The 26951-nt window shown below is 41.6% G+C and overlaps 1 protein-coding gene across 4 annotated transcripts in view; it reads right to left on the bottom strand.

Annotated features, from left to right (window-relative positions):
* SUSD6 (sushi domain containing 6) overlaps positions 1-26951 on the bottom strand; it is a 92386-nt gene that overhangs the window by 23970 nt on the left and 41465 nt on the right. For all 4 annotated transcript variants that reach the window (XM_083862940.1, XM_083862941.1, XM_083862942.1 and 1 more), the window contains 2 exons: positions 23009-23196; positions 18565-18594 (listed from right to left, as the gene is read on the bottom strand). In XM_083862940.1, coding sequence (XP_083719066.1) covers positions 18565-18594; positions 23009-23129 — 151 coding nt within the window. In that variant the 5' untranslated portion in view covers positions 23130-23196. The remainder of the gene's footprint in view (positions 1-18564; positions 18595-23008; positions 23197-26951) is intronic.

The raw sequence follows: 26951 nt of genomic DNA, 5'->3' as shown, positions 1-26951 counted from the left end.
GCTTTTCTTTCAAACCCTGGCACAGGACTTTGAAAAGGAAAAAAAAATCCTAATTAGGAGGATCTTGGACTCGAAATACAAGAGCATAGGAAAAAGCATAACTATGCTGTTCAGCATAACACGATATTCATGCTGATTTAGGACACCAGGTTTTGATAGGACACAGGTGACTGAAATGAATACACTCCCTCTATTGACACTAGGTGAGGACACCAGGGAAATATACCTTAAAGACACAGCAGAGCAAAACTTGTCTCTACCAGCCAGTGACACAAGGCCTTCAATTCAGCAGTGCCTCAGGAAACTTGACTTGCTTGTGGATTTCCACATGACTACAAAACTTGCACTCCTGAAACTTCAGTCTAGTAAAGCAATCAGGTTCCTTTTTCTAATAGGTCCTTAGAAGTTCTTGCTATGAGAATTTCCCAAAGTGTGTCCCTGTTGTGGACTCCAGCATGGCCACTCAAGCTCAGGATGACACGTATCACTTGGCTGGTAACACCAACAGCAATAGGTGTCCACTGCTCACCATCCACCTTGAGGTGGAACTCAGGCAGACACCATCAGCCACCACCACAACTGGCTTCCCCTCACCCCAGAGGCCAGTTCATGCCCACCTTCTAACCTCAGTTCTGTTACTTTGAGCCTTGACAAAGATCTCTGCACAGTCATTAGTCTGCTCATGAGGCAGCCCTAAAGTTCAAGGGGACATGGGAATCTCTGACGAAATAATTTTTGAGTTGAGATACACCAGCCAAGTCCTTAAAGCTCTGACCTCGTAGGCCTCCTTCATTCACTAATGAACCTTTTGCAACTGATTCATTTTTCATCCTTTCATCAGCAGCAGCTGTTGCCTCTGACTCAGCCTATCCAAAATGTACTGATTTGGAAGTTTGGCCAAGGCCAATCTAGTAATGGCTTGCATACAGGACAGTGCTGTGTGCTAAATGTTGTTCCACCTTCATCTGTGTGGAAATTGAACTGGGAAGCTCAGAGTCCTGGGTTACTGAAGTTTTCCTCTGCAATTCATTTACTGACAGATTTGCTAGGGAAAGGTGGGTAAGGACAGTGATCTCGAAACCCCAATTCGATACGCCAACACACAGAGAAAAGTACTTTTTCCTTCTCTACCATGCTCTGCTATTTCTCTTCTGGCTTTTGGCTCTGCTCAGGACCACTGAACAGAACAGAATCTAATATCTGGGCAGATCTGTTTATCCTTTAAGAATGACTCATCTGTATCACGGGACTTGTCAAAACAAGCACTCAGATAATTTACCACTGACTGGGCAGAATTGCAAAGAATTATTATCCTTGTCTCACTGCAAAGCTCTCTTAAGCACAGTCATATTTTCACTCTAGACGTGGTTAGTTTAGCCATAAGTATTAAGTCATCTTTCCTGCCAGCTTTAGAGAAGCTCAGCATCACAAACAACTTCTCTACAGAGTCCAGCATGACAGAAAAAAGAACACTCCTCAAGTCCTCCTGTTTGAAGTGGGAGGCATGTCAGACTATGCAGTGACAGAAGTACTGCACATGGCAAATGTACCTTTCCCAGAGACTCCAGTCCTACAGACCCCCACTTAGGCAAGGTCACTCCGTCTGAACTTCACTTTCTTGAACAGATCAGCTGATACAGACTCAATCCAAACTCTGATAATTCAAAAGCTCTAAGAGTGCAGCTGAAGAACTCAGCTTCAAAGAAAAGTAAAAAGTTTCTTCTACTGAGATGAGCTAGCTGTGACACACCTCTCTAAATTGCCTAATACTTGAACAGTGTTGGGGCAATTTAAGAGCTAGGGAGGTGATAGTAGGAAAGGTGGTGTCAGACCCTGTATAACCTGAAACTTAACACCTACTCAGGATGTAATCTCTATTTACTGGCAACACAAGTAATTAGAGAGTATTTTTTAGTAAAAAGGGAGGCAATCCAGTGAAGTTACCAGTAAGCTTGCTTTGTGACTGGAGCATGACTAGCAAGAGGCATCAAGGTCTGCTGGGATGCTGCTGCTACTTTGATTTACCAGTCACAGAAGACATGATCAGGTCTGGCAGAAAAGGCAAAGTCACACACATTCCACCAACTCAGAGTCTGCTGGGGTTCACATGGTACATGGAAAGAAAATGGAAACTTAGTATTATGTATACAAATGCAGAGTATAGAAAATTGAGATTATCAGCCACCTTCTTTGAGAAGACTGTCTTGCTATACAGATGTACTTTTTTCAAAGTGTTTGTTTTTTTCACCTCCGTTTTCCCAGTCTCTACTAACAGCTCTAAGCAAATCAATGGATATGAAATAGAAATTGTCAAAAGCATACCTAGCAGCAAACTTGAATTCTTCCTTTCTGTCTTTGTAGCTTCTCATCCCAAACACCCACAGGGTAAACATAGTTGAACTCAAACAAGCCAGGATTGGGAAACTGTTCAAAAAACAAGTTCCTTGTTCCACAGCTGGCAAGAAAAGCGTTCATAGACGTGTAAAAGTTCTCACCCTTTGAAATATTATTTTTCCTTTGACACTTTCACTATAGCCACTGAAATCAAAGCACAGGCATGGCAAAATATCCAGCTGAAAACGCATGTAACAAACAACAACAACAAAAAAAGGTCAGAAATAGCAACTGCTAAGACAGAACTCATTTGTAGCCCTTGATGCCTGATAAAAATGTAGGAAAAGATTAAATTCTATTCCATCCATTTGACATAAAAAGAAATTATAAAACACACAACCCCAAACCCTACAGTGTAACCATTTTCAAAATAAAATCTTCAGAAAAGCAATCAGGTATCCTCAAGGACTACTAAACTTCAATTTTGTTTCTCTGCAATTTACTGCTTTTAAGCAGTAAGAAATACAAGACTGTGCATATTCATTGCTTCTTGCTTATATTCCCTGGTAACCTAGAGAGGTTCTTTGTTCTATAAGAATTAAAAAAGCCAAGTTAAAGTCACAAAACAAAGATTCTCTCAATGCTTTATTATGGGGTTGCTTTTCATAGGAAGGTTTGGGTTGAAAGGGACCCTGAAGATCACCTAGTTCCAAACCCCCTGCCATGGACAGGGAGACTTTGCACTAATCTTGCAGTGCTACCCTCTCTTCTTTTGCTTCTTGCATGCCACCTGGTTTTGTTTTATATTATTTGTGACATTTCATTAAGTTTCATTTATTGTTCTGAGGCACTTATTTGCTCAGCATTCTCAAGTGGCTTCCTTCAGCTACATCTTATCTATACAGTATCACTAGTTCTCTAGTTCATGCTAAACCAGCAGGAGTATTTCACAGGGCAATGTACATTTAACAGGATAACAACAGTGCAAAAATGTTCAATTGCATTTTGGTTCCATAAAGCAGCAAGAATCACACCCTACTGACTGCATTTTACCTGGACCATTCTTGACTTCAACAGGCAAGTTTGATTGATACTATTACAATTTCCTGCCAACCAGACCTTGAGGTCTAGGACAGTACCTTATTGAAAAGGAGAGACTGTTGCAGGCCAGGTTCTTCCAGACAATTCAGCTGATTTTCAGATTCTGTTCCAAATCCTGTTTCCTTGGCTACCACAGGAACCAAAACAACATGAGACCATTTTGTTTGTTGTCCTATATAATTCCAGATAGCATTTACAGCATCAAGTTGGAGAAATTTCAACTTGAGTTTCTTACTTTCTAAAATCTTACTGTTCCTCCTCACAGCCATCTTCCACTGCAAACATGCACGAGAAAATTCCTGCTCAGCTCCAGCATTCCCTCACATCAGACAATAGTTTTAACTCCTGTTTCAACTACTTAGCTCCATAAAAGAGATAGCGTGTTTAGCTGGGGTTTGCAATGTGTGTTTTGTTTTTCTTTGGGTTGAGTACTTTAAATTGTAGACTTTGGGGGTTTTTTTTAAGCATTTAACTGCAAAGAGAGTTTTTGCATGTTCCTGCAATGTTTAATGTTATTATTACATCTACTATGTTAGTAGATAGTAACAGTATCCACTACATTGCTACTTGCACCATTTTTGTCTAAATTGTCAAATACAGCAGGACATTTCAAACTTGATTTCAAGAGCTACAAAACCATCTGATCACAGAGAGACCTATCAGAATGAAATGCTGATTTTATGCAGCAATATGTCATTATAATAGCTTAATTCTGTAATCCACTGAAAAAGACGATGAGGTGGGAGAGCTAGATTATTCAAAAAAACCCACAAAATAATTACTTAAAGGATTTATTTATTTATAGGTTCATAATTCCCTAGAGCATGAAGTCCGTTCCACTACCTAGGTCAACACAGCACATATATGTACAGACATTGATCTAGCAGACAGATTTCACAACCACCACCTGACTCAGGCTTTGAAGGGAAACAGTAAGCAAGAGCAACCAAGACAGTGGGAGAAGTTATAGCCTGTCAGCTAAAAGCAACGTAATCTTTCCCAAATCATGCAAGAACAAAGCAGTTTCAAGTTCCTACACAGAAAAAAAAAAGCAAAAAAAAAAAAGCGTATTTCAGATGGTCCCCAGGGAAGAATGCAGTAGAGGAAGCTGTTGCAGCACGCCTGAATGCCGCAGGAAGTGCTCTGCTGAGCCACAAAAGAGAAAAATTCATGAGCGGTTCCCATCTTCCTCAGAGCTGGGGCCAGAGCTCAGAGGAATGCTGAGAACACCCTGGAGAGTTCTCATCCTCACACAGCTGGACCCAGATCTGCCTCCCACATAATCACATGGACATACGTGGTAGGAAGCAAGTATCCAAATCCCAGCTCTTCCCCAGTATCGGTGCTCCCATCTAATACTCCCTTAACCTAGGAAAAAAGAAAACCTCGAACCCACAAGAGGGGAGAGCAGAGGTTATGTTCACTCTAAGAAGTGAACTTCTTGAACTAAGAAGTCTTTCTTCCTCATTTAAATATTCACTGGTTAATGCAGTTTTTCCTTCTCCTTGCAGCAGATGTTTTAATTTCTCTCATCACATCTTCTGGACTGTAATTCAGTAAAGAGGCAATAAAGCACCAAGAGTTATGGCCAGATGAATTTCGCCAGCAGATGAAAATGAAGACCTTAGGCACAATGAAAATAATCAGTGTCCCAACAACAGCTGTTCTGAGCTGCAGAACTTCTGTGTTAGGCTACACTCTAATGTCTCTGCAGCTGCTCAGAATAGCTCAGCCTACCAGAGGGTTTGGCCAAAATGCCCACACAGTGCTGATAGGTTTCTTGGTAGTGGAGTGAAAACTTCCCATGCGTATTTGAGATCCATTTACTAGATGATTCAATCTCTTTACAATTAGTAAAGTTTCTCACACAAAGGAAATGGAAGATTTGAAGAAATCATGCTAAAAATAGCAAAAATGCTGCCCTCCAGAGAAAGACACACGTGGGAACTCTCCCAACTGTGTATGCAGACTCCTTGAGAATGCTTAAATAACATCTTGTGCCTGAGAACTAGTGGGAAAAACAGCATGGAGGGAAGTTATTTGATGCTGATAAATTAACATCCAGAGTGTAAAATACAGTTCCAGAGAAAAAACAGGAGTCCGTTTACTAAATCAATCAGTTACTTTTCTGTAACTGATTTCTTTTTCATATCAAGATAGAAGATTTCGCAGAACAGCACATGCTTTTAATCAGGAAGAGTAAGTATTAAAGGGAAACAATGTAAACAGAAATCTGAGAGCCCCAAACCCAAACCTGAACACTTGGGCCAAGTTTGCTAGGAACACATGGGAAGTACCATCTAGGAAGCCTAACAGACCAACAGCGGGCATTACAAAGTTATTCTGATACTAAAGACAGAATTCCTTTACCCAGACCTTTCCTGGGTTTGTTCATTTGTTTCCCCGTCTCCTCCATAAGATTGGGGAAAATTATATTTGAAGTTCTTAGGGGAAGGAAATAAGACAAAACACACTGTCTTAGTAGTAAGGTAACAGGCACTGCAGAACCATGTTTAGCAGGCAGCAGGGAGCTACCAGGACAAAAGGCAGTATGAAAATGCTACAGCCCCTTCTTCCAAACTTCTGGTAATTTTCTTTTCTTCCAATATCCTCCACCTCCATACAATTTGCTCAGCACACATGAGCTACTCTTTCTTACCAGATACATCCCACAGACACTGTCAGAACTTTCTTCCTCTTGCCAATTATAGTTGAAGACTGTTGTGCTCAGTTTCACAGCATTCATCATGTTAGACAGCCTGCAGCACCATCCTTTATTCTGCCCCTTGTGCACCCCTGCCTCTTCTATCAACTTTTTAGCCACATTTAGTATTGAGGATGCTGCTCACAAAAACACTACATTCTGGCAGCTGACGTGGAGAGCAGATTACAATGCTTGTAAGAGACAGCTCAGCCTCTGTTGAAAGCAGCTCCAGTTTGGGAAAGAAGGGAGAAGTGTTAAAAGTGTTCCCAAATGGACTTCCTTATAAATAATCTGTATCTTTCATCAGGGTATTAATGAAATACTTAATAGTCCCATCTAAACTTATGAATTCTTGTGTTCTCCCAAATCACTACTTCCTGATTGGAACACTCAACTGGAGTTTGACAACACATCCTCCAGCTAATACTACCTTCCTTCCGTGCATACACACAAGAGCCTTCTAAAATCTCACAAGGAATATATTAGTTCTGATGTAGGAAAAGCCCTTTTCCAAAACCTCTGCATTACATAGATCACTTTGTCCAGGATCCAGGCATTTCCAAGTCACTATTTCTAAAATACAGGTTCAAGAATTAACACTGTCAAGATATACATTTTCCTTCTCTGATAGTCACCCAGCAACAAATCTTAAAATAGATTCTCAGTTCTTAACCTAATGCTGCAATTGTGTAAAGGCTGTTTTGTGGCTAAACACCATTACACTGCGTCAACTCCCACCAGAAGTCAAAGTGATTTCCCAAGAAACAGAATATTTAATGTCTGGAAAACTAAACTGTTCCTCAAAAGATAGAGTGACTTCTCAATGCTTTTTTTGGTATCTTGACTGAGGACAAAGAAAGCAGGTCTCCTAAGCACTGGGAAGAGTCCTGGATTATGACACTGGACTTTTTCTCCCCCACTTTTCCTCCCAGTCTGTATGGCTTTATCGGAAAGTAGGGTGGAGGTGTTTGTTTATATCAAATTCCATGTTCTACTTTCATAGCCCTGCCCCCACAAGCATCCAAACGTAAAACCCTAAACATAAATCACAGCAACCTAGTTATTGCACATCAAAGCTGTCATTTTCACTCATTCTCAGGGGAGAAGAGACAACCAGACAGTTGACATTTACTCTTTAGCTCACAGCATAAACAGAAACCAAATCACAATTTCTCTTCTGCTGCTCTGGTAAGGCATTGATCCTACACTACCCTGCAACAACCACACTACTAGGCCTAGATTTCAACTGCACCTGTGTTTTCCTCTTAATAGCTGTACTTTTTGAAGTTACCTCTTACTGGTCTTTTTAAATGCCTTATCACAATGAAAGTCAGTGTGTAGAACACACTCCAACAAGAGCATTCCTCTGTTACAGAGGCAGATTGTGACCACATACCTTCTTATTCAAGGGCGCATACCTCTGCCAATTACAGAAATTGCTTGCACTTGAAAGCAAAGAAACATTCAAAGCTTTATTGTAACACAATTAGAGCAGTTTGAAAGTAAGAAGCTGTCATCGTGTCGCAGGCAAAACTACATGGATTAATGTTACGTGTTCCAAAGACCACTGCTTGGAAACTTCTAATCCCAGTCTAGCACATCTACTGGCAACAGATTTCCAGTCTAGACTCTGCAAAAAGCCCCTAGAAAAGGAGTTTTTCCATAACAGTCCATTCTGAGAGGACATCATGTGGCTGCAGATAGAAAATTTAGACATATCAAGTGACTTGCTCTTCTTGGGAAAAATGGTCAAAAGCAAGTTTCATGGCAATGGGAACTTGCCATGGAAAACCTCTTGAAAGACCACTTCTGCCTAGAAATGCCAAATGCCTGCATGGATGGGCCATACTGCAGTAAAGGAAATCTCCAGGGCTGCAGTGGCCAAGAGAAACAGCAAGGATGGTTTTGCAATATGTGCAGATAATATTGTCTGTGGATACATAGGCACCAAGAAGAAAAGGCATACAGTACTAAACTGCCTTCCTGAAACAACAGAACAGACTGCCATCACTGCAAATTTTAAGTTTAAGGAAATGGATTTAAGTCTGCTTTTAAATGCTTCCTCAGTTTGCTTATGGTCAAGCAACCTTTGGAGAAAGCCATCTTCAGTGTCTGCTCATGGATTTCCAAATGTTACTCAGTTGCTCTGTTAGAGTAATCTCATGTTACTCAGTTGTCATGGGAATTTTGCAGCCCTCCTTCAGTAATATACTGCCTATAAATTTAAGCAGTAGAATACTAAATCACTCTTTCAGATTGTTAAACACACTGGGCAAAATTTTCAGCAGCATTTGCATGATTTGAGACATCTTCTCCCAACTGATTACCAGTGGGACACAAGCACTTTGAAAAATTTCATTTGATGGTAACGTACCTGACATCAGAGCCAGCCCACCAGGTATCTTCGTAATTTAAAGAAGATGCAATGTTGTTTTTCTTTGCTATTTACTTGCTTAGTTGCTATGTCACTTTATAAAGACCCATTCAAGCTGACAAAAAACCGAACATTTTAGTGGAATCTAAACTATACCATCAGGAAGCCAGAAATTTCTGACACATGCTTTATTTATTGTACTAAGACCCTTTCCTGGCACTCTGCCCCATCTCCTTTCTTCCACCTCATGCACTCTTGCTGCTTGTAACACAGAATCCCATTACTTCATGGCATTCATTCATAGCCATTTCCTTTCCATATTTGCCTCTGTTTTTTTGCTGACAGGAACAAAAGAAAGAACAACTTCATTACTATAAGGATCTATTTGAAAATCAGTATCTCCCTTGGTTCCCTGCATTTAGAATTGCATTGTATATTGCCCTGGTTTCTCCCCTCTCAATACATCAGAGGCAAATTAATTCAGTTCCCAACATCTGACACAAAGCACTTGCAATGAGGGATATAGCGGTTAAGGTCTTATGTCTTCAATTATTTTTACTGAATAGCCTCCTCTTTTAAAATCTGCAGTCTTGTAAGAAATACATTTGAAAAAAGCCACAAGTTTGCTACTAGCTATTTCCAAGTAATTAAATTCATTAATCCAAACAGGGAGCAAGGGAAATAAAACTACTTTCTTCTTCGTGCTTTTCCCCCTCCTCTTACTCCATAATAATTATAAATGCTGTTAACTCACAAAATATTATGACCAGTGCTTATTCATTCTGAGTTTTGCTCTCCTTATCTTTCTTTTGCAAGCCTTAAAACAGTAATTGCCCTGGAATTGAAAAGAATAAGAGGGTTTTCCCCACAGTAAACCTAAAACTTCATCAGCCCCTTAGAAACAAGGCTGTTTGTTACTTCTCGCGTTCTTTAATTCTTAGGTTTTTAGTTCACAGTATTCAGATCCACAGTTTTACTTTTCCTGCAGCCTGCTTCCACCATGATATAGAATATTTCATTTCTATCATCACTACCCCAAAAGGAGTTTTGGAAAGAGGATGCAGAAACACACACATACCAAGACCGGACACACGTAGATGCACAGGAGCTAAACTGAACTGTAAATTCAAAAGCCTGTACAATTAGAGCTGGTTGCACAGCAACTCAGTGACTAACTTCCCAAGGAGACAGATGGCTAGTTTGCATAGCTGTGTGTGCCAGTGCATCTGCAGAAACAGGAAAAAGGAGAGGACAAGACAGAATGACCGCAGCTTTCTGTCCAGCACAGGGCATCCAGAAGCTCCACTTTTCCTCTGTGCAAGTTCAGTTGAACACCTAACGTTTAAGAAACTCCACCCTTATTGAAGTGTCATTCATGGAAATAAGTAGATTAGAACGTGCCTGGAGATGGGCAGAGCTCAAAATACACTGAATAAGCACACATTGTCAGCAGCCACCAGACTACTGGAGGGCTTTCCACAGTTCCTGTTTTCACACAGATAAGTTAAATGACTCATTTTCTCAGCACAGCAAATACCCTGTAGTGTGTTTACAGAGGAAACTACTGCTCCTCCCTGGTGCCCAGAGGGACAGCTTATCTATGGGTCAGGCCTGCCATGTCCCTCAGGAAGAGCCACAGCTGTGCAGGAGCCATGAGTCATCGGAGAAGGCCCCACTCCCAGTGGCACTCAGAGCAAGGGACACCCAGGACACATCAGCACAGCTCTGCAGAGCCACTTGGTGAACTACATCCTATATGGACAGGCAAGAGAAGTCCTTATGGACACACACAAAAAATTAAGGCCTGTGAACACTTCAGCCTACATATATAATAATGTCTCCTCATTACACACCTTTCCCTGCCTATCCAACAGTACAATACACACAGCACTAGCAGTACTCCAGTGCTAGCAGTGCTCCAGACAAGGCTCCAGGCAACCACCAGCATTTCCGGCTGCACACCCTCCAACTGTGCTCAGTCAAGATATGGGGTTTCTGTTTTGGACACTGAAGGCCAGCTAATAATTTTAGAGCTCACATGTTTGGAGAGGTTGTACAAAGTAGTCCTGCCTCACTGGAAGGCAAAGAAGGCAATTCCCTTTGTTCTCTTCCCCAGCCGACCAATCTGTCTGGCCTGACCTGTCATTTCTATAGCTAAGGGAACTGGAAAGGAACACATGGATTTTCCACCAGAGCCCAGCATATTTAGAGCCTTAATGCAAGTTTCCAGTAACATCACAAAGGGGAAGTAAACTTAGTAAAAATGATCAGCTGAATATTGATCAGAGGTGAAAGTAATGCAACAGAATTGCAAGAGTCAGGAGTCAAGTTTCACAAAATAATTTTTGTTGCTAAAGCAAGACCTTATAAAAATACAATCACTTCGCAAGGAATCACCCTGAAATCCTGTGCCTGGGCACAGAAAGGGTTTTTTCATACCACAAGATGAGTGGAAGGTGGACAATGAATAGGATGCATGTGCTGCCCATTTCCTTTGGCTGAAATACACAAGACAAACTAGTATAAAGTAACTTCTTCCTGTAAGCATGATTACAGAATAGCTCTCTAGCATACAGCTATGATCACAACACAGATCCTTTAACTTTTTCAATCAGGAAATTCTCAGGCAGTCACTCCAAATCAGTAAGAAAGAATGCTATCAGAAACAACTTCATATCTGCCAGCTCACGTTTAGCATAATAAACAACCAGCTTCCTTGCAACAACAACCCACTTTTAACATGGCATGTAGACCTTCTCAACCCTTCAGGATCTACGGGGAAGGAGGGGGGAAAATTGACAGAGGTAACCAGAAAGCAGCTTTTCAAGTAACAGTCAAAATACTCTCCCCTCAGAACCCGGGGGTTGTGGTAATCCCCTTTTTGAAATGCTAATGTCATTACAACCATAGCACCAGAAGACAAGCATGGGGCCTGAGTGACAGAGCCTCTGCTGTGCCCTTACACAGATGATTTAAACCGAGCCTTTTGTAACTCCCCTCCCCAAAGCTGCCCACCCGGCATCATGCTTGACAGGAGCTGCAGCTGCCATCCGACCCTCCCGAGGAGCAGGGGGGCAAAGATCAAGCTGATGAATTCACGCATGCAGGCCGGGGGCACAGCAGCCGTGTGCTGCAGCCTTGTGGTCTCTGAACACACATGCCAGGACAAGATGGGCTCGGGGAAGACTTGAAACAAGACAAAGCAAAAGGTCCCCGACTGCTCTCTTGCTAATGCTAAACAACTGTACAATAGTAAAAATCATTACAGCTGGTCATTAAACTGGGCACACCACATACCATGAGGAGAGCACGGCTCAAAGAAATTAATCAACATAAATACATCTATACTTCCACCTGGGGAACAGCTCAGCCTTGGGAAGAAATTCCTCCCATGGAAAAAGCTACTCCAAAGGGACAGAACAGTCAACTTCCCCAGCAAAAGCAAGTGGAACTATTTGCTGTGATGAGATTAGAGACCACACCAAGCACCGCAAGTTTCATCTTACCATCACATGATATTTAAGAATTGACAGATTGTTACCAGAGGGCTTTCTAGTTTTGTTTTCAATTCAGTTTTCGTTATCTCTGGTGCCAGTCAGGGCAGGGCAAATCAACTTATAGTGATGATTCTGTTGTAAATACTACAGGATTTACTGCAAAAGTGTTTCCTGTAACTTACCACTTCCTACCATCTTCCACTATATGAAAAAAGAGATCATGACCACAATGCCTGAGAAGTATATCAATCTAAGTTTCACACCAAGTGGAATATAGGTTAACTGGAAAAGCAAACTACAGACTGAAACATTCGCCATTCACAAACACTGCTGCATTTACAGCAATTCCCACTTCACCATGACCGTGGGTGAAGCTACCCTAACCCCACAGCCAAAGCTGGTCAAAGCAGGCAATTGTGCTGCTCTGCTCTGCACTGCTGTGGCCTCACCTTGAGTGCTGGGAACAATTTTGGGCACCACAATATGAAAAAGATATTAAGCTATTAGAGGATGTCCAAAGAAGGGCCACAAGGATAGTGAAGGGTCTGGAGGATCAGCTGAGGTCACTGAGTCTGCTCAGCCTGCAGGAGACTGAGGGGAGACCTCTTTGTGGTGTTCAGCATCCTCATGAGAGGAAATGGAGGTGCAGACACCAATCTTGTCACTCTCATGACCAGTGACAGGATTTGAGAAAATGAAGTTGTGAGAGGGGAGGTTTAGGTTGGATATCAGGAAAAGGTTTTTCAAGAGGATGTTTGGGCACTGGAACAGGCTCCCCAGTGAGGTGGTCACAGCACCAAGCCTGACAGAGTTCAAGAAGTATCCAGACAATGCTCTCAGGCACATGGTGGGATTCTTGAGGTGTTCTGTGCAGGGCCAGGAGTTGGACTTAATGCTCTTTATGAATCCTTTCCAACTCAGCATATCCTACAAGTCTATGAAATAATATGTAATAGCCCCTCAAACCACTCCAGCTTAAGTGTTTTAACTCTTACCTATAGAGAAGTATCTGCATTTAATGAGGAGGCCAGCCTCTACTGCCACAGAAAGAAGAAAGGTGACAGACCATTGTGTTTGGTTTCATTTGTGCACAGTGAATGCTAGCAAGCAGCTTTGAAACCCTGGGTTCAGTGGCAGCTTTTTGGAAATAAAACCACAAAAGCTCAGATTCTGCAGGCACCCTCCCTTGGTGCTACTAAAAGTCAGGAGAAAAAATTTCTCCATCTGAAGCAACTAATTAAGTCAAGAGTTGAGTGGATGGAAACAGACTTAACGATAAGATGCTTTCCTGCTGTCAGAGGAGGTAGAACAGACATTAATTTTCATCCTCTCAAATCCCTCCATGGCATCCAATGCAGCCAAGCATGAAATACTCCTGACCTGCCTCAGATAACTGGCCAGAGGTATGCAGTAAAATAGCTATGAATTTGCTCACCTTGACTGTAGTCAGAGAATGCATCTCTTCATAACACTCCTAGTTAGCAGCTTATACCAATCCCTTTTTGTTTTACTAACAGCAAGAATCAAGGATGCTAAAATCAACCCTACCTGTGTCTCAGATGACAGGCTGCAATGCTCCTTTTCCCCCATGCAGTGATACCACTGCCTGCCTAAGGACTCAACTCATACATAGGATCAGGTCATGACTGGAAAGACATGGTTAAAGTGGGACCAAACATGACCAAGGCAATACTGACAAGAAAAATATACAACAAAAAACCAAACAAATCAGCCCAAAAAACCCCAAACCAAAACCCGACAAAACAAACAAACAAAAAATAATCCAGTTCTCTGAAAAGGTGCTCCAGCCCTGAGGAGTCTCCACAGCCAGAGGCATGTGCCAAAAGGCAGTCAGTTCTCCAGGTTGCTAAGAGGAGGCAGGGAGGCAGAACTTCTCACAGGAGCTAACCTCTTTCAGCACAGCCCCCACACTGCACTTTCAGTGTGTTTGCCCACCAGAGGCATGGCTTTACACCAGCAGTCAGTGATCTGGCCTCCTCTCCCACACAGCACAAGTGCACTAACAGGGCCTGGCTGCCAGTCTTGGCATCTGCCTCTGGGTGTTTCACTACTGCTCCAGTGACAAAAATGTACGTAGATCTTGTACCAACAGATTGTTCAGCTCTCCCAGCACTGCACATATCCCCTCAACTGTTCCAAAAGTGGAGTCCAGTTTACTAAATGCCATGGAGGAAACAATCACCATCAAAGCACAAACTGTCAACTTAAAGAAAACATTTAAATATTTGAGAAGTAAATGCAAATAAAGAGATTCAAAGTGAGAAGGCTCAAAGGTCAAGCCTGCTTTGGGATAATGGCAGTAACCTTTGCAGCAAGACTAGTTTGCTGAGAAAGGCAAAGAACTGGAGGTCTAAAACACTAAAAGTGTAAAAAACAAACTTGTCACCTTCGTGGGTTTCACTAAGACTTGCTCTTAAAGGCATACTCATTGCAGCTTGTGATTATACTCAAATTTCTCAGCTTACATATGAAAAATTAGTCATTTCCTTTGAGAGAAAAGTGACAGCTGAACCCAAACAGGCAAATGATAAAGCTTTTATCTTTTCTTAGTATCTTACAACCTAAGTCATTTACATCAAATAAAATGTTTACAGTGAAACCTGAAGGTTGTTCTCCAGGTGCATTCAATTGTTAGTTTTGCTAGGGAAAGCAAAACCAGTGACAGAAGGGAAGTACTAGCTTTAGGACACTACAGAGCATTACAGATACTTTACACACTTTTCCTGTGCAAAAGAGAAGATGTGCTACAGCACAAAGCATGGCTTAGCACAACTTGTACAGCATGGGTCCTTTTAAAAAAGCACACCTGCAGGCCCAAAACTTGAACTACTGGAGACAGGTTACACAGCAGGAGCATCCCCAGGGCTCTGAGTTTCAAAGATAGCTGCTCTGAAGTTACAAGAGGGATGGGTACAAGGAAACTGTTAGAAATCCACATTTCTCTCCTCCATGATAGAAATATATCAATAGCTGTGAGTTTTGTGTGACACACCAGAAGCACATTACTAAAGGCCTCTGCAGTATCACCTAAGTCTCCTGGAGGTTAAGTCTCCAGAATATTGGTGGTCCAGAATAAAGACAGCACTAGAAGTCATTTATCCACTCTAATATAATTTCATTCCACGCTTACAGTGATATACAGATCCCACCTGGAAGGGATCACCATTGACAAGGAGTGTTGACAGGGATCTAGGGTTAGGCAGCTTTAATAGGTTTATCTTTACAAAAACAGTTTCTCTACACTCTTACTCTCTATCAGTGTCTCACAAGTCTTGTTGCCTGCAGAAAAGCTTCAAAACACTGATGTTTAAAATGTATCCTCCTGCATTAAGACACTCTTACCTAACCCTTAAAAAATAAACACATATATTTTTGTACTAGAGTTCTCGCTCCAAAGGCCATACTATTCTCAACTGTTCTAATCTACCTGCATAAGTAAAACACAACCCTCTTTTAGGACTTGCACTATTTAACCACCAAAGCCATTAATTTGCTTTATAAACCACTAGGATCTTTTTCACAACTCTACCTCTAGAAACAGGCACCCTGCTGTTCTGCTGCACTCCTGTCCCCCTCCTCTCCTTCCTAGAATCTTATTCTCTACTGATCCTTATTCACGTTCAATCTCTTCTACCACTTTCCTACAAATCTCCATTTGCCTTCCAACATTGGTAAGAGCACAAAAAAGTTTTGTTCTCTTTCTGGACAGTTTTATGAGTGTCTAAGGATATGTTTGACACAAAATTCCTTCCACACCATATTGGTCTTTTTCTCGGGACACAGAAAATGTTATTTCTAGCCTGAAATGCAGCAGCATTTGACTTTTTAATTATGACTCTGCATGTGTCAAAGTGTACCATGTTTCTTCCCTGTCTGTGGGCTGAAAACTCAAGACAACATCCACCAGAGGTGCTTATCTCACTCTACAGCAAGGCAACATTTTTCAAGTAGGACATATTTTTCCCTTTACTGACAAAGAAAAATATATATCTCAAAAGCAGCAGCAATAGTGTTTTTTTGCTCTCCAACAATAAATATTTTCCCAGTTGAATTAAGATGACTGGCTAGACTTAAAATGCTGAGCCCACAGGATTTCAAGATGCTCTTTTGTTACCCTACTGTTCAATTCTTTGGCTTTTGCTCCCACTGAAATGCTTCTTACTATGCCAGATGGAGAAACACACCAATTTTTGCATTCACAGCATTGGACCCATAGAGAAGGAACACAGGAGGTATCTCCATCCAGCACCAGCCATACCAAGGTACACAAGCAATGAAGGAGCATCCCCACAACCTCTTGAGATTAGGAAGTTTTCTCAGTACAAGAAATCCAGAAGGTCCCCTCCCCTTTCCATAATTAAAGGATCACTGTACTAGGCTGGGCCAAAAGCTCATTTTACTCTTCAACAGTTTAGCAACATGCCCACTCCAGCCCAATCCACCTAGCACATCTGGTAACTCATCTATGCAATCCCACACCTAAGAGGTTACTTCAAATCCCTTTAACATCTGGAAGCAGTCCTCCAACTCCAATGCAACACTTTGCAGAAGCAGAGCCTCGGGAACTCCTGTTTGCAGGGGAAGATGAACATTCCCCAGAGGTTTCAGTTCATTAAAAGGAAAATGTGTTTTTACACGCAGACCGTTTTCACACCCAGATAAGCAGGTACAACCTCTTGTGACAATGCCATAATCCTGTCCCAATTACTTTCACAAAGGTATGAACATTTCTGAGCTTGCTGTTCAAGGGCCTTTAGTACTATCTTCACTTCTGACTATTGGCAGCTTGTTATCAGCAGTGTTTTAGCAGTCCTCATCTAGACACAGATTCCCAGGTTTAGCAGAGCCTTGACAGATTCAGCCACAAAAGCTGAAGACTCCGCAATCTACAGGCCTTGCCCTATCACTTGTTTCTTCCTTATTACACCCACGTCAGCATGCTGAGATCATATCCACAGCTTTACACACCAGCTATTCCAGCAGTTCTTGCAGTACTAGCCCAGACTGAAGTTTGCCATAGTTCCACAGCAAATGTACTTCCTGCTCTGCCATCCCCACAGCAGAATCACTATCGGCTGGCAGCATGAACAGGAAGTGGTAACTACTTGTGGTACTTCGGTTAAACATAAGGGCTGGAGAAGCAATGGCAGACACAGGTTGCGCAGATGAAAAATATTCCACATATTCTAAAAAAATAGTTCCTCAGCTGCACTGGGAACCAGTTTAGGATTCAAAAGGGACAGAAGCAAGAAAGGAATTGGGACAAGGCAATAAACAAGAAAGTTTTCTTCTATTCCACGGTCAGGACTTTTCCTGTAATACTAGGGAAAAACTCAAATTCTTCCCAAATGATTGACTCTAACAAATAAAAAGGAAAGGACTGAGTGAAAATAAGAAGGGACAGAGAAATCTGTATCTTCAGCCTAGCAGGCAGCAGTCTCAAGAACACCAGGAAGGTGATGAGTCAGAACCTGGATTGTAGTTCACAACTAGTTTCTCCTGAAGAACAAATGACACTTTGCACCTCTCCTGCTTCCCTCTACAATGAAACTCCTACCAGTTTCCATTTTTTGCATTCTAATCCAAGAAGCTACAATGAATTGGACCAGACAACTCTTGAAGTTTTTCCTAAAACAGCTGATTTTCCTGCTAGCAACCATAGCCAAGAATTTAAAGCCCCTTAATACTGTGTGTATGATATCACTCTTCTTGCCAGGAGCAATATTCAGGCATTAAATAAAAATACAGGAGTCAGATGATCCCAACAAGACTTCTCTTCACCCCCACTTTCTGAAGACCAAAATTTGGTAGGTGGTAAAATTCCCCTCCCACACCTTTAAATTGTTCAATAACCCATTCCTCTCAGATTTTGCTCCTGTGGGGTGTTTTTGTTTTTCTCAGAGGAGGGAGAAAGATCAGACTAAACAAAACATATTTCAGAGTTTAACAAAAAAGTACAGAAAATTTTATTCTGTATATTTAGAAGAGATGAGGAAACCAAATATGCCTCCCAACTCCTTCCAAAGTTGCATGCATCCATAACACGGCCACTGGAAAGACTTTTGACTTTTTCTAAGCACATGAAATGAAAAACAGGAGTATCCAATGGAATATATAATCATGTTAAGATGTTCACTTCTCTTGATTAAAGGAACTGAAAGATTTTTTTTTACCTCAGCCTGTTCTCCCTGTCCTCTTAATTCTCTGTCAGCCTTGCAAAACTCTCACAAGCAGTGTGTCTCTGCATTTAATGAAATATTCTGATTTGTTGTTTTCTTGAGTCATTTAAAGTTAAATTCTGTAGAAGGCACAAGGATCTCTTCCAAGCACAGTGAAAGGGATCTCACACTCTCAAACTGAGGGCAATTGTCATTCCCAAATCCAAGGGTCAAAAATGAAAATAGAGATGAATCTCAAGCCTATCCAACACAACAAAAAGTATAATGGGAATCCTAGCTCAGGGACACTTATATGAACCAGTAAAATATCACACCCATTTCTCATAGCACAGCAGTCAATGTAAATTTACTCACATGCAGGTCCTTTGGATTTGCTTAGCCAACCTAGGACAGACAAAAGGAAAATTCAGGATTATTATTATTATGCTATCATGGTTTAATCCAGCAGTTAGCTAAACATCACAAAGCTTTAATTCATTCTTCGCCCACCGGAACTCATTAAAATTAAACAAGTTATGTGGCTTCTTGAGATCCTTGTTACTTCCTTCAAGGCATTTACTTAAGTTACACTGCCTGGGTCAGTGTGTGTAGCAGTGTGAATATTATTATTATTATATGAATAGTCTAATTCTGAGCCTATCTGCATCTGCTTCTTAGCCACCTTTGCAGCCTGCCCATTATTCTGCAGCTTCTCACCATGCTCTTCCATACCACTCTGCTCTTATTAAGTTCTACAAAAGGACTGGAAAGAAGAATTGCTCCTGAAAATGCTCCCCCCTTTTCTCCAAGAAGAAGGCGATACTGCTTTGGGGCTGACACTAATTTCTCCAAACCCACACTTACATGAAGCATAAAGGTTAGAATCAAGATCATCTGTTCACGCATATTTCCATATTTCTGTCTGGCCATCCAGTGCTATAGTGTCCTTGTTTTCATGGCCATTGAATTCATCCCTAGCTGTATAAACCCCTTCCTTTCAGCTGCATAACCAGAGACAAAGGAAACCTCTGCTCCACAGAAATTCCCAAAGAATAGGAACAAGTCTGAATCTGCTCAATGAGTGGAGTGTGCTCTAACAAGCTGCTCTGTGCATTGCAAACAAATGCCAGTGGTATCCAAGAGCTTCTGTGCAGAATAACCTTGGCACTGAAAAGACCTTAGAGCAGCAAGCAGCAGATTGGCTGCATTTGCGTCAGAAACAACACACAAGAATGAAGTCATTTGAGTTTATTCAAGCTCAATTTATCACTTTAATGGCAATCCTAAAAATTAAAGAGCTAACTTTATAGCATTTTGCACGTGCAGTCAACAAAAATCAGATTGCGTCTAAATCTAAATGGACTTGCACTCACCGAGCCTGCATTACTATTAATTTTTAAAGATTAAATATTTAAACTCCCTCCTTTATGGACATTGGTATTTGCTTAATTCAGGATGTTTAATACTTTTACCAAGACATTTACTTGCATTTCCCGGGATCAGGTGATGATATTACCAATAATGAAAGGCCCAACCTGTTTTGATAGGTTTCTGACAGTGCCAGTCATGAATCCAAGAGAGATTACACATTTGGAACATAAATCATAGGAAGCTTTCCTAATATTTTACAGACTAAATGTTAAAATTTAATGAACAACTTAATCTTATCCACTGTCATTCTTCCAAAAATAGCCTGGCCAGGCAAGAGGACCATTGTGAATGAGATATAAATACAGGGCCTTAAGGGACAGAGATGGGAGGGAGAGGAGGAAAAATTACAAAAATCGCAGCAACAAAGAAAAAATGGAGAAGCAATTTTCTGTGGAAATGCAGATAAAAAGGTTGTCATTGCTCCTCTCCAATGCTTCAAAAATTCCCCACCTCTATCTACTAACCATCCTGGCTCTGAGCAACATTCCAGTTGAACCCTCAAAAAACCAGAAAAGAGAGATGAAGAACAGTATTACAGAGGAGCTTTTCAAATCTCCTTGCCTGCTCATTCCTTCATTATTTCCTGCAACTAATCTTGGAGAACTTGCCAGACAAGGAAAAATGCTACAACAGTGATAAAGCTCAAAAAATATTTCTGAGCAGCACTCAAGTTTCTGTAAATCCTCCTCTTATGACACAGCTTCACTGCTTGCCCATTACCAAGCACTGCATTTGTTTCGTATTTAAATATGTGCAGCGGTTAGGGAACAGTTTCCCCAAATTCTGCAGTATGCTTAGTGACTAAGCAACTTATATTCATCTCATGGCACTCGAGGATATTTAGATAGATTGCTTGAGACAAAGTGCTGAGGATTTTTCTTAAAAATCCATGCATAAATAAAATCGATTTATTACCAGAAGACAGAGCAGATGCTTGCTGACTGAAAATGAGTCTGCTCTCTGCATTAACCACATGGCAAAGAGAACATCTTCCTGCCCAGATCATGAATATATCTCTAAGCTTCCTGGAACTTAAGCAATAGAATTTCTAAGCAGTAAAATGATTGCCATACAATATACCTCATATGGTTTTATACATATGAATCACAAGTTCTGCTTTTTCACTCAGGGCTGAGCCAGGCATTGTCCCCATGCTTGTCTTTTTATGAGAACATTCTTCAGCTTTTGTAACAGTTTTGAGTTTGTTACACTGGCTCCACATTCAAGATAAGCATTACCACCATGAGATTTAATACAGCCTCTTGCTTGATGTTAACATCGCTTTGCTCTGCTTGCTCTGAATGACTTTGCTATGCAAAGTAATAAAGTGAGGATGGTGAGGTGGTTGGGGGACAAAGATGAGGGAAAGATGATTTTCCACGTGCCTCACCAGTACTCTTTGTTTCTCCATCTGGCTCTCTGCTCCTCAGCTGACTTGCTCATTAATGTTGCTCATGGCTGGCACACTGCTGCAGGTGCAGCTCCCTGGGCCCATGACGCATCACTGAGCAGCCCCATCCCTCCCAGCAATTGGCTTTTGGGTTGCTACATCCCAGTCTCAGGAAAAGCCTTATGTGGAAGCGCTCCTCAGTGAGACCTTCCCCAGGACTTCCCCTGCACGTCTTGCCCTCTGCTATGATCCTGGCTCCCCTCTGTTTTCTCACTTCCCCTGCAGGAAATGGCTCCTGCCAAGCCACTATAATCCTGTTTAGCTGATGATCTGCCTTGATCAGTTCACCACAACTGGTTTCAGATCTTGAAGCAAAAAGAACACAGAAAGGGAAACACAATGCAGATTCACTCTCGGGTCTTCTGGCATGCCTAACTAGTGCTTTTGTAATGTGATTGGATGTTTCATAAAATAATATTAAAAAGGATTGCCAGTATTGTGGCAGCTTTTCCCTATCCAGCAGCCCAGCCAGTGCAGCACAAGGCATTTGCATACTGATTGCAGTCTCATTTGAAGGTGCTGCAATGCTGAGTTTCAGATGGCAATGGTGCCCCAGGCTGGGAAGCATATTTGACAGGCCTATCTGAAATGAGGCAGTGACAACTATCACCAACAACAGCAAGGCTGGAAAAAAAACATGGACAGCCCAGATCCAAAAACATCTTGTCCCTTTTCCCACTGTCACTAACTATTCATGACAATCTGTCATGCTCTAAAGGGTGTCTTCCCCACTCCCTCATTACCTACAAGGCCAAAATCAGGTCAGGAAGACATATAAGCCTGAGATATCTGATTTCAGCAGTCTCCTCCTTCCAACTCAAAGAGCCAGGAATAGTAAGAGGAAATCAACTCCTTCTCCAGGAGTTTTCAGCACCAGCAGACTTTTTCATACAGGATCACCTCAACTCTGAGTGCATCTGGCAGCTAATGTTTATTCTGCTCTACCACACTGATGCTGAGGAATGTTGGCCACATGACATTCTCAGGTGCCATGATATGTCAAATAAATAGGACTTTTTAGAATTATGTCAAGAACTGAGATTTTCTTTACATAGGCAAGCTAATGCTCTACATTACAACAGCTGCTCAAGTCAAATCTGTCTATTTAGGATTAACTCCTTCAAAGTTCTTCCAAGAGCAAACAAAGTTCCTCCTTCCATCTCCTGCCTCCTATGACCAGACATCTCTCTACAGACAAAACTAGATCATGACTGGTCTAAGAAAAAAAAGACATATTTCAGGGTATAGTGGGTAATCAGGCACATAATTCACATCACGTACTACCTTCTGAGTATCCAGTACATTTCCTTCTTCCACTCATTTCTAAAAAGCAGATCTCCCACCTCTGATGATATTTTTCATATCATCCCATTCCACTGGTATTTACACTACTCACAACACTCATCCATCTGAGAAACATCAGGAGATGAGGGAGAGGGAAAACTTAAGCTGAAAAGATGATCCAATAGAGGAGTACAGGTAGCAGGTGTTAAGGTGTCAGAACATAATATACAAGGAAACACTGGACAGATTCATCAGCTGTACAGAACAGTTGGACACAATCTCTGCTTCTACCCCTTCACATGAGCAGTTGCTACAGGGCACACAGATAACACTGTCTACATGAGACTCTCAACAAAAACATGCTCTCGAGTTGACCCAAGTGTCCCCAGCTGCAGTGAAGAATGGAGGGGGAAAAAACTCATGGGAATCAAAACTAGAAGATGAAGGACAAGCACTTATTTACTAATATGCAAGACTCATTCAGTTCACACACTTCACACTCTGCTCAACAAATAGTGATGGAATTTTTCCTCTGAGTACTGGGAGATGTGCACAAATACATCAACCATCACCAGCTTTCACCTAAAAATATACAGCCACTTCAAAACTTATAAACCTCCCCCTCCCTGTAGCATATATAAAGGTTTCACTTACCTGTGGACTGTGCTTCCAAGATAAAGGAACCAAAGATAACTAGCAGACGAAATAACCCATGGCCAGTCAAGGCAAGAGATGATCCTGTGTTGCTCTTTGATGCTACCATTCCATGGCACATCTTTTACCCACCAAGGTTTCTTTTTAAAAAATTTCTGAAAGATCTGGTTGATCAGGAGCACCTTGATCTAAAAAAAAAAAAAACCAGACAAAGCAAGAAAAAGTGTTGAGTCGAACACCTACAACACCTGGAGAGGGAGGAGGGAAAGTTAGAAACAAAGAAACCTTTTACATGTTCTAGCATTTATAAGTATCCACGGTTCTCAAGGTAACAGGAGCAGAAAAAGCAATCTTCTACACAGGAAGAGAGACCATAACTTTTCACTCACTGTCTGATGTTTCAAATGTGAAGACTACCTAACTTACAATTAATTTTAGCTTTTCCTTTCAAGACAGCCTCAGAGGACATAGCATCTGGAGGCTTCGTTTCAAAAATTCTCCAAGAGAGCCAGTCCTCCTACACCCCCACTACTTTTCAGAAGGTCAAAAGACACAGTAGACTGTACTAGACAGCTAGCATAAGTCACTCAAATGCTTCTTCAGCCACCTGGAGAGGCACAACAATCCTGACAGTCAGCCGGCAGGCAAATGCACACTTACGAGCAGGAATGTAAAACAACCTGCAAACCTCAGGTAGAATGATCTGACAGGACACAGCACAGCAATTAAAATTGCAGGATGTGACACTGCTCATACCTGAGGACTGAGGGATTCACCCACAGCCTATGAGGCACTGTCACAGCGAAAACAGCCTTGTACACAAACACACAAAGCACAGCTGGGAAACAGAAAGCACAAAGCTGAACCCTGACTTTTAATGAAGACTCAGCAGAACACATATTTCACCAACCTACTATAGTTTTAATCTGCAATGCCTCCAATGGTAAACACACCAACAAACAAAAAAAACAACCAACCAAAAAACATCCTGGAAAAACAAATCAACCAATAAAATAAAAACAACCAAAAAAACCCCACATGGAAAGACATTTCAATACTCATATCCTGCTATTCATTGCACATCTGAAGCCCTAGGGTGAAAAGAAATTTGCCAAAAATTAATGGCTTTTTACACCTGACAACAGGAATACATTTAATTCTGAGGAAACCCCCATTCAGCCACAGCTTCTTCAGCTAAATGAATATGGAGACTGAAGGGGGATTATTAGATTTTTTTTATTTGGCCAAGTTTCCCAAGGAAATTCAAAACTGCTGGATAATCTCAAAGAGATCTGAGAGGTGCAGAGGCAGATATTGTACTCTTTTGTACCTCGTGAGGACAAAGAGGACATCCAGGTTAGCACTCCTTACTACTGGGGAAGGCAGAACCTTCAGATCCTTAAGTACTTCCGAGATTAAAGCAATACACCAGCACGGACTAGAGAAACAAATGACTCAAACAGCCTCAACTCAAATTTCCAATTACTCAGGCAAAACAGTAGATGCATGATGAGAGGGAATATGCAGATTTATCAATAAACCTGGTAGCCATTCTAGTGAAAAGAGAGGTTTTCCTTAGTTCCATGTCACTACTATGCTCATACATAGTTCACACAAGTGCTATCCTTAAAAATCTGGATTTTTCTTTTTAGTCTCTCTCAAAGAAAAACTCTTTGTCAGCATACACTCTGCCTTGAAATGTCAATTTAAGATGACATTTAATGTGTCATGTGTATTGGAGCTGCTGCTACAATAAACTCTGTGTCTACCCCCTTTGTTTGTTGCTTCATTTGGAAGGGGAGGGAGAGGAGTGAATCTATCCTACTATGCCTGCAGGACATCCTATAGATTTCTCACGTATTCCACTGATAAGGAGCCAATGCTTTGTTCAGCAAACTTCCACCATGCAGAATGGAATAAGGATACTTTCACTCACCTGCTAGAATACCTTCAGCAACAATTAGACCATGGAATGAAGAAAATACTCCATGTGAAGAAAGCCAAGCCAGTTAATCTGCACATCTGCCCTGTTCTCTCAAGTCAGACCTCCTGCATGGCATCTAAGTTCATATTCAATCAGAAGAAGCCAGCCTATGCTCCAGGCCAACAGACAGATGCTCTCCAAGAGTCACTGCTCTACACAGAATTATAGCTCTGAAAAGCAATGCACCATCTTCAACAAGCACCCTTCTGATTAGACCAAGAAAGCTCTGTCCTCCCTATTCCAATTTAATGAAGCCTCATTAGTATAAGAGCCTCTGAATGTATTGCCAAGGTTATCTTTTAAAGGTGGCCCTTCCTGCTCTTGCAACAATGCATGTCAGGAGCAGCAGCCAGGAGAGGTAGGAAGAGGGCATGCAATTATCACAAAATTTGCTGAGCCACATGAGATGTGCTACCTTTCCCCAGAGGCATTTTCCTCCCCCAAAGACAGCACCTAGAAGTCAGCAGTCCAGTTCTGGTCACTGAACAGCAAACAAGTTAGAAACACTTAAAAGAAGAATATTTTCAGGGGGAATCAATAATTGCTTATTCTTGATTCACTAGCAGATTGCTCCAAAGCACAGCACTGTTTCTTCTCCTTTCTTTTAAAATTGGACATGGTTTCCCACACCTCTTTTTAGCTACCAAGTCATTTGAATTCAAGGTTACCAGGCATCCTGTCTAGCACAGGCCCAGGGCTGCCACTCCAGGAATGCTGCTATATGTACAGCAACATCCCACTAAGCTGATTTAGTTTGGTGTGGATTTGAAGGAGACACAGGGGTAGCTGGCCCGTTCAGGGGGTGACAGCAGAGATAAACCCTTCAGGATTGTTAGGAGACACGGGTTACAGGTACCATTTGCAAGGATCCTCCCTTTGGCCTTCAACCAAGCTACAAAACTTGTTCCCAGCCTTGACTGTTCCCTGGCAAAATTAGAAGAGAGGGATTCTGACTAGATAAGAAACTATCCCTTTTTCCCAGAGCAGAGCTGATTTGGAGGTTATTTAGACAGACATTCAATTCTCTGAAAACTGACTGTTGTTTTAGCACACTCCTTATACCTACAGCTCAGGGGGAAGCAGCTTTCATAACAACTCCTCAGGCCTCCACTGCCTGAAGTTAGCTGGAGTGCAGTGTAGATCACACACATTTGTCAGAGACATACTCCCAGGAGCACAGCTTAACAATTCAGGGGGTTGGGAGAATCAAAGTGTACACAAAGCACTAAGGAATGGGCTGGTTTCTTTAATGAATACTAAGAACAATAAGGCAGCAGCTGACAGTAGCACAAGTATGAAGAGCAAGGACATTTCAGACCCATTTCACATGCCACAGCCCAGGCTGAAGGATTATGTAAGGATTAAGTTTAAACAAAGATGTTTTCAAAGATAATATTTAGTACAGGCAGCAGTGCCCATAAATACAGTAAGGAGTGGAGGAGATTTTTCTCTGTTAAAAGTATATCATTCAATAAAGGTGGAGGGGTTTTTGCTTTCTTTATAATGTGAACCTTGAAAAACACCTACTAAATAAAGATAAGAAAATAAACCATTCTCTATAGCCAAAGTCAATAGCCACATACCCTCTTAGGGAGGCTATGAGCAAGTGAAAAAGTATCCATTGCTCACAGCTTACAGACATCTTCAGGTCTTTCTTCAAGTCTTGGCATCAAGCAAGTTTCCCAGTGACGCTTCAGCCAAGAGTCCTCCTGGTTGCATGGCCAGCCCAGTTTGTGTCTACACGAAGTACTCAGGCAGACATCAGCTTCCACTGAAACCATGCAGGCCAGACTTCCTGCTTGCTCCTACACCAGCAGCAGCCCTTTTCAAAGATGACCCACTTATATACAGCAGGAGCTCTCTTTAAGATAAGCTCTTTGGGGACCTTTGCCATTTATCTTCCAGACCTTCAGAAGCTGCCAACTCCTATCCCTTGATCCAAGATCCTTTTATCAGCAT

Source organism: Zosterops lateralis, assembly GCF_965231275.1.
Source record: "Zosterops lateralis genome assembly, chromosome: 6".
Classification (NCBI taxonomy): domain Eukaryota; kingdom Metazoa; phylum Chordata; class Aves; order Passeriformes; family Zosteropidae; genus Zosterops; species Zosterops lateralis.
This window is presented reverse-complemented; position numbering and strand designations above follow the sequence as displayed.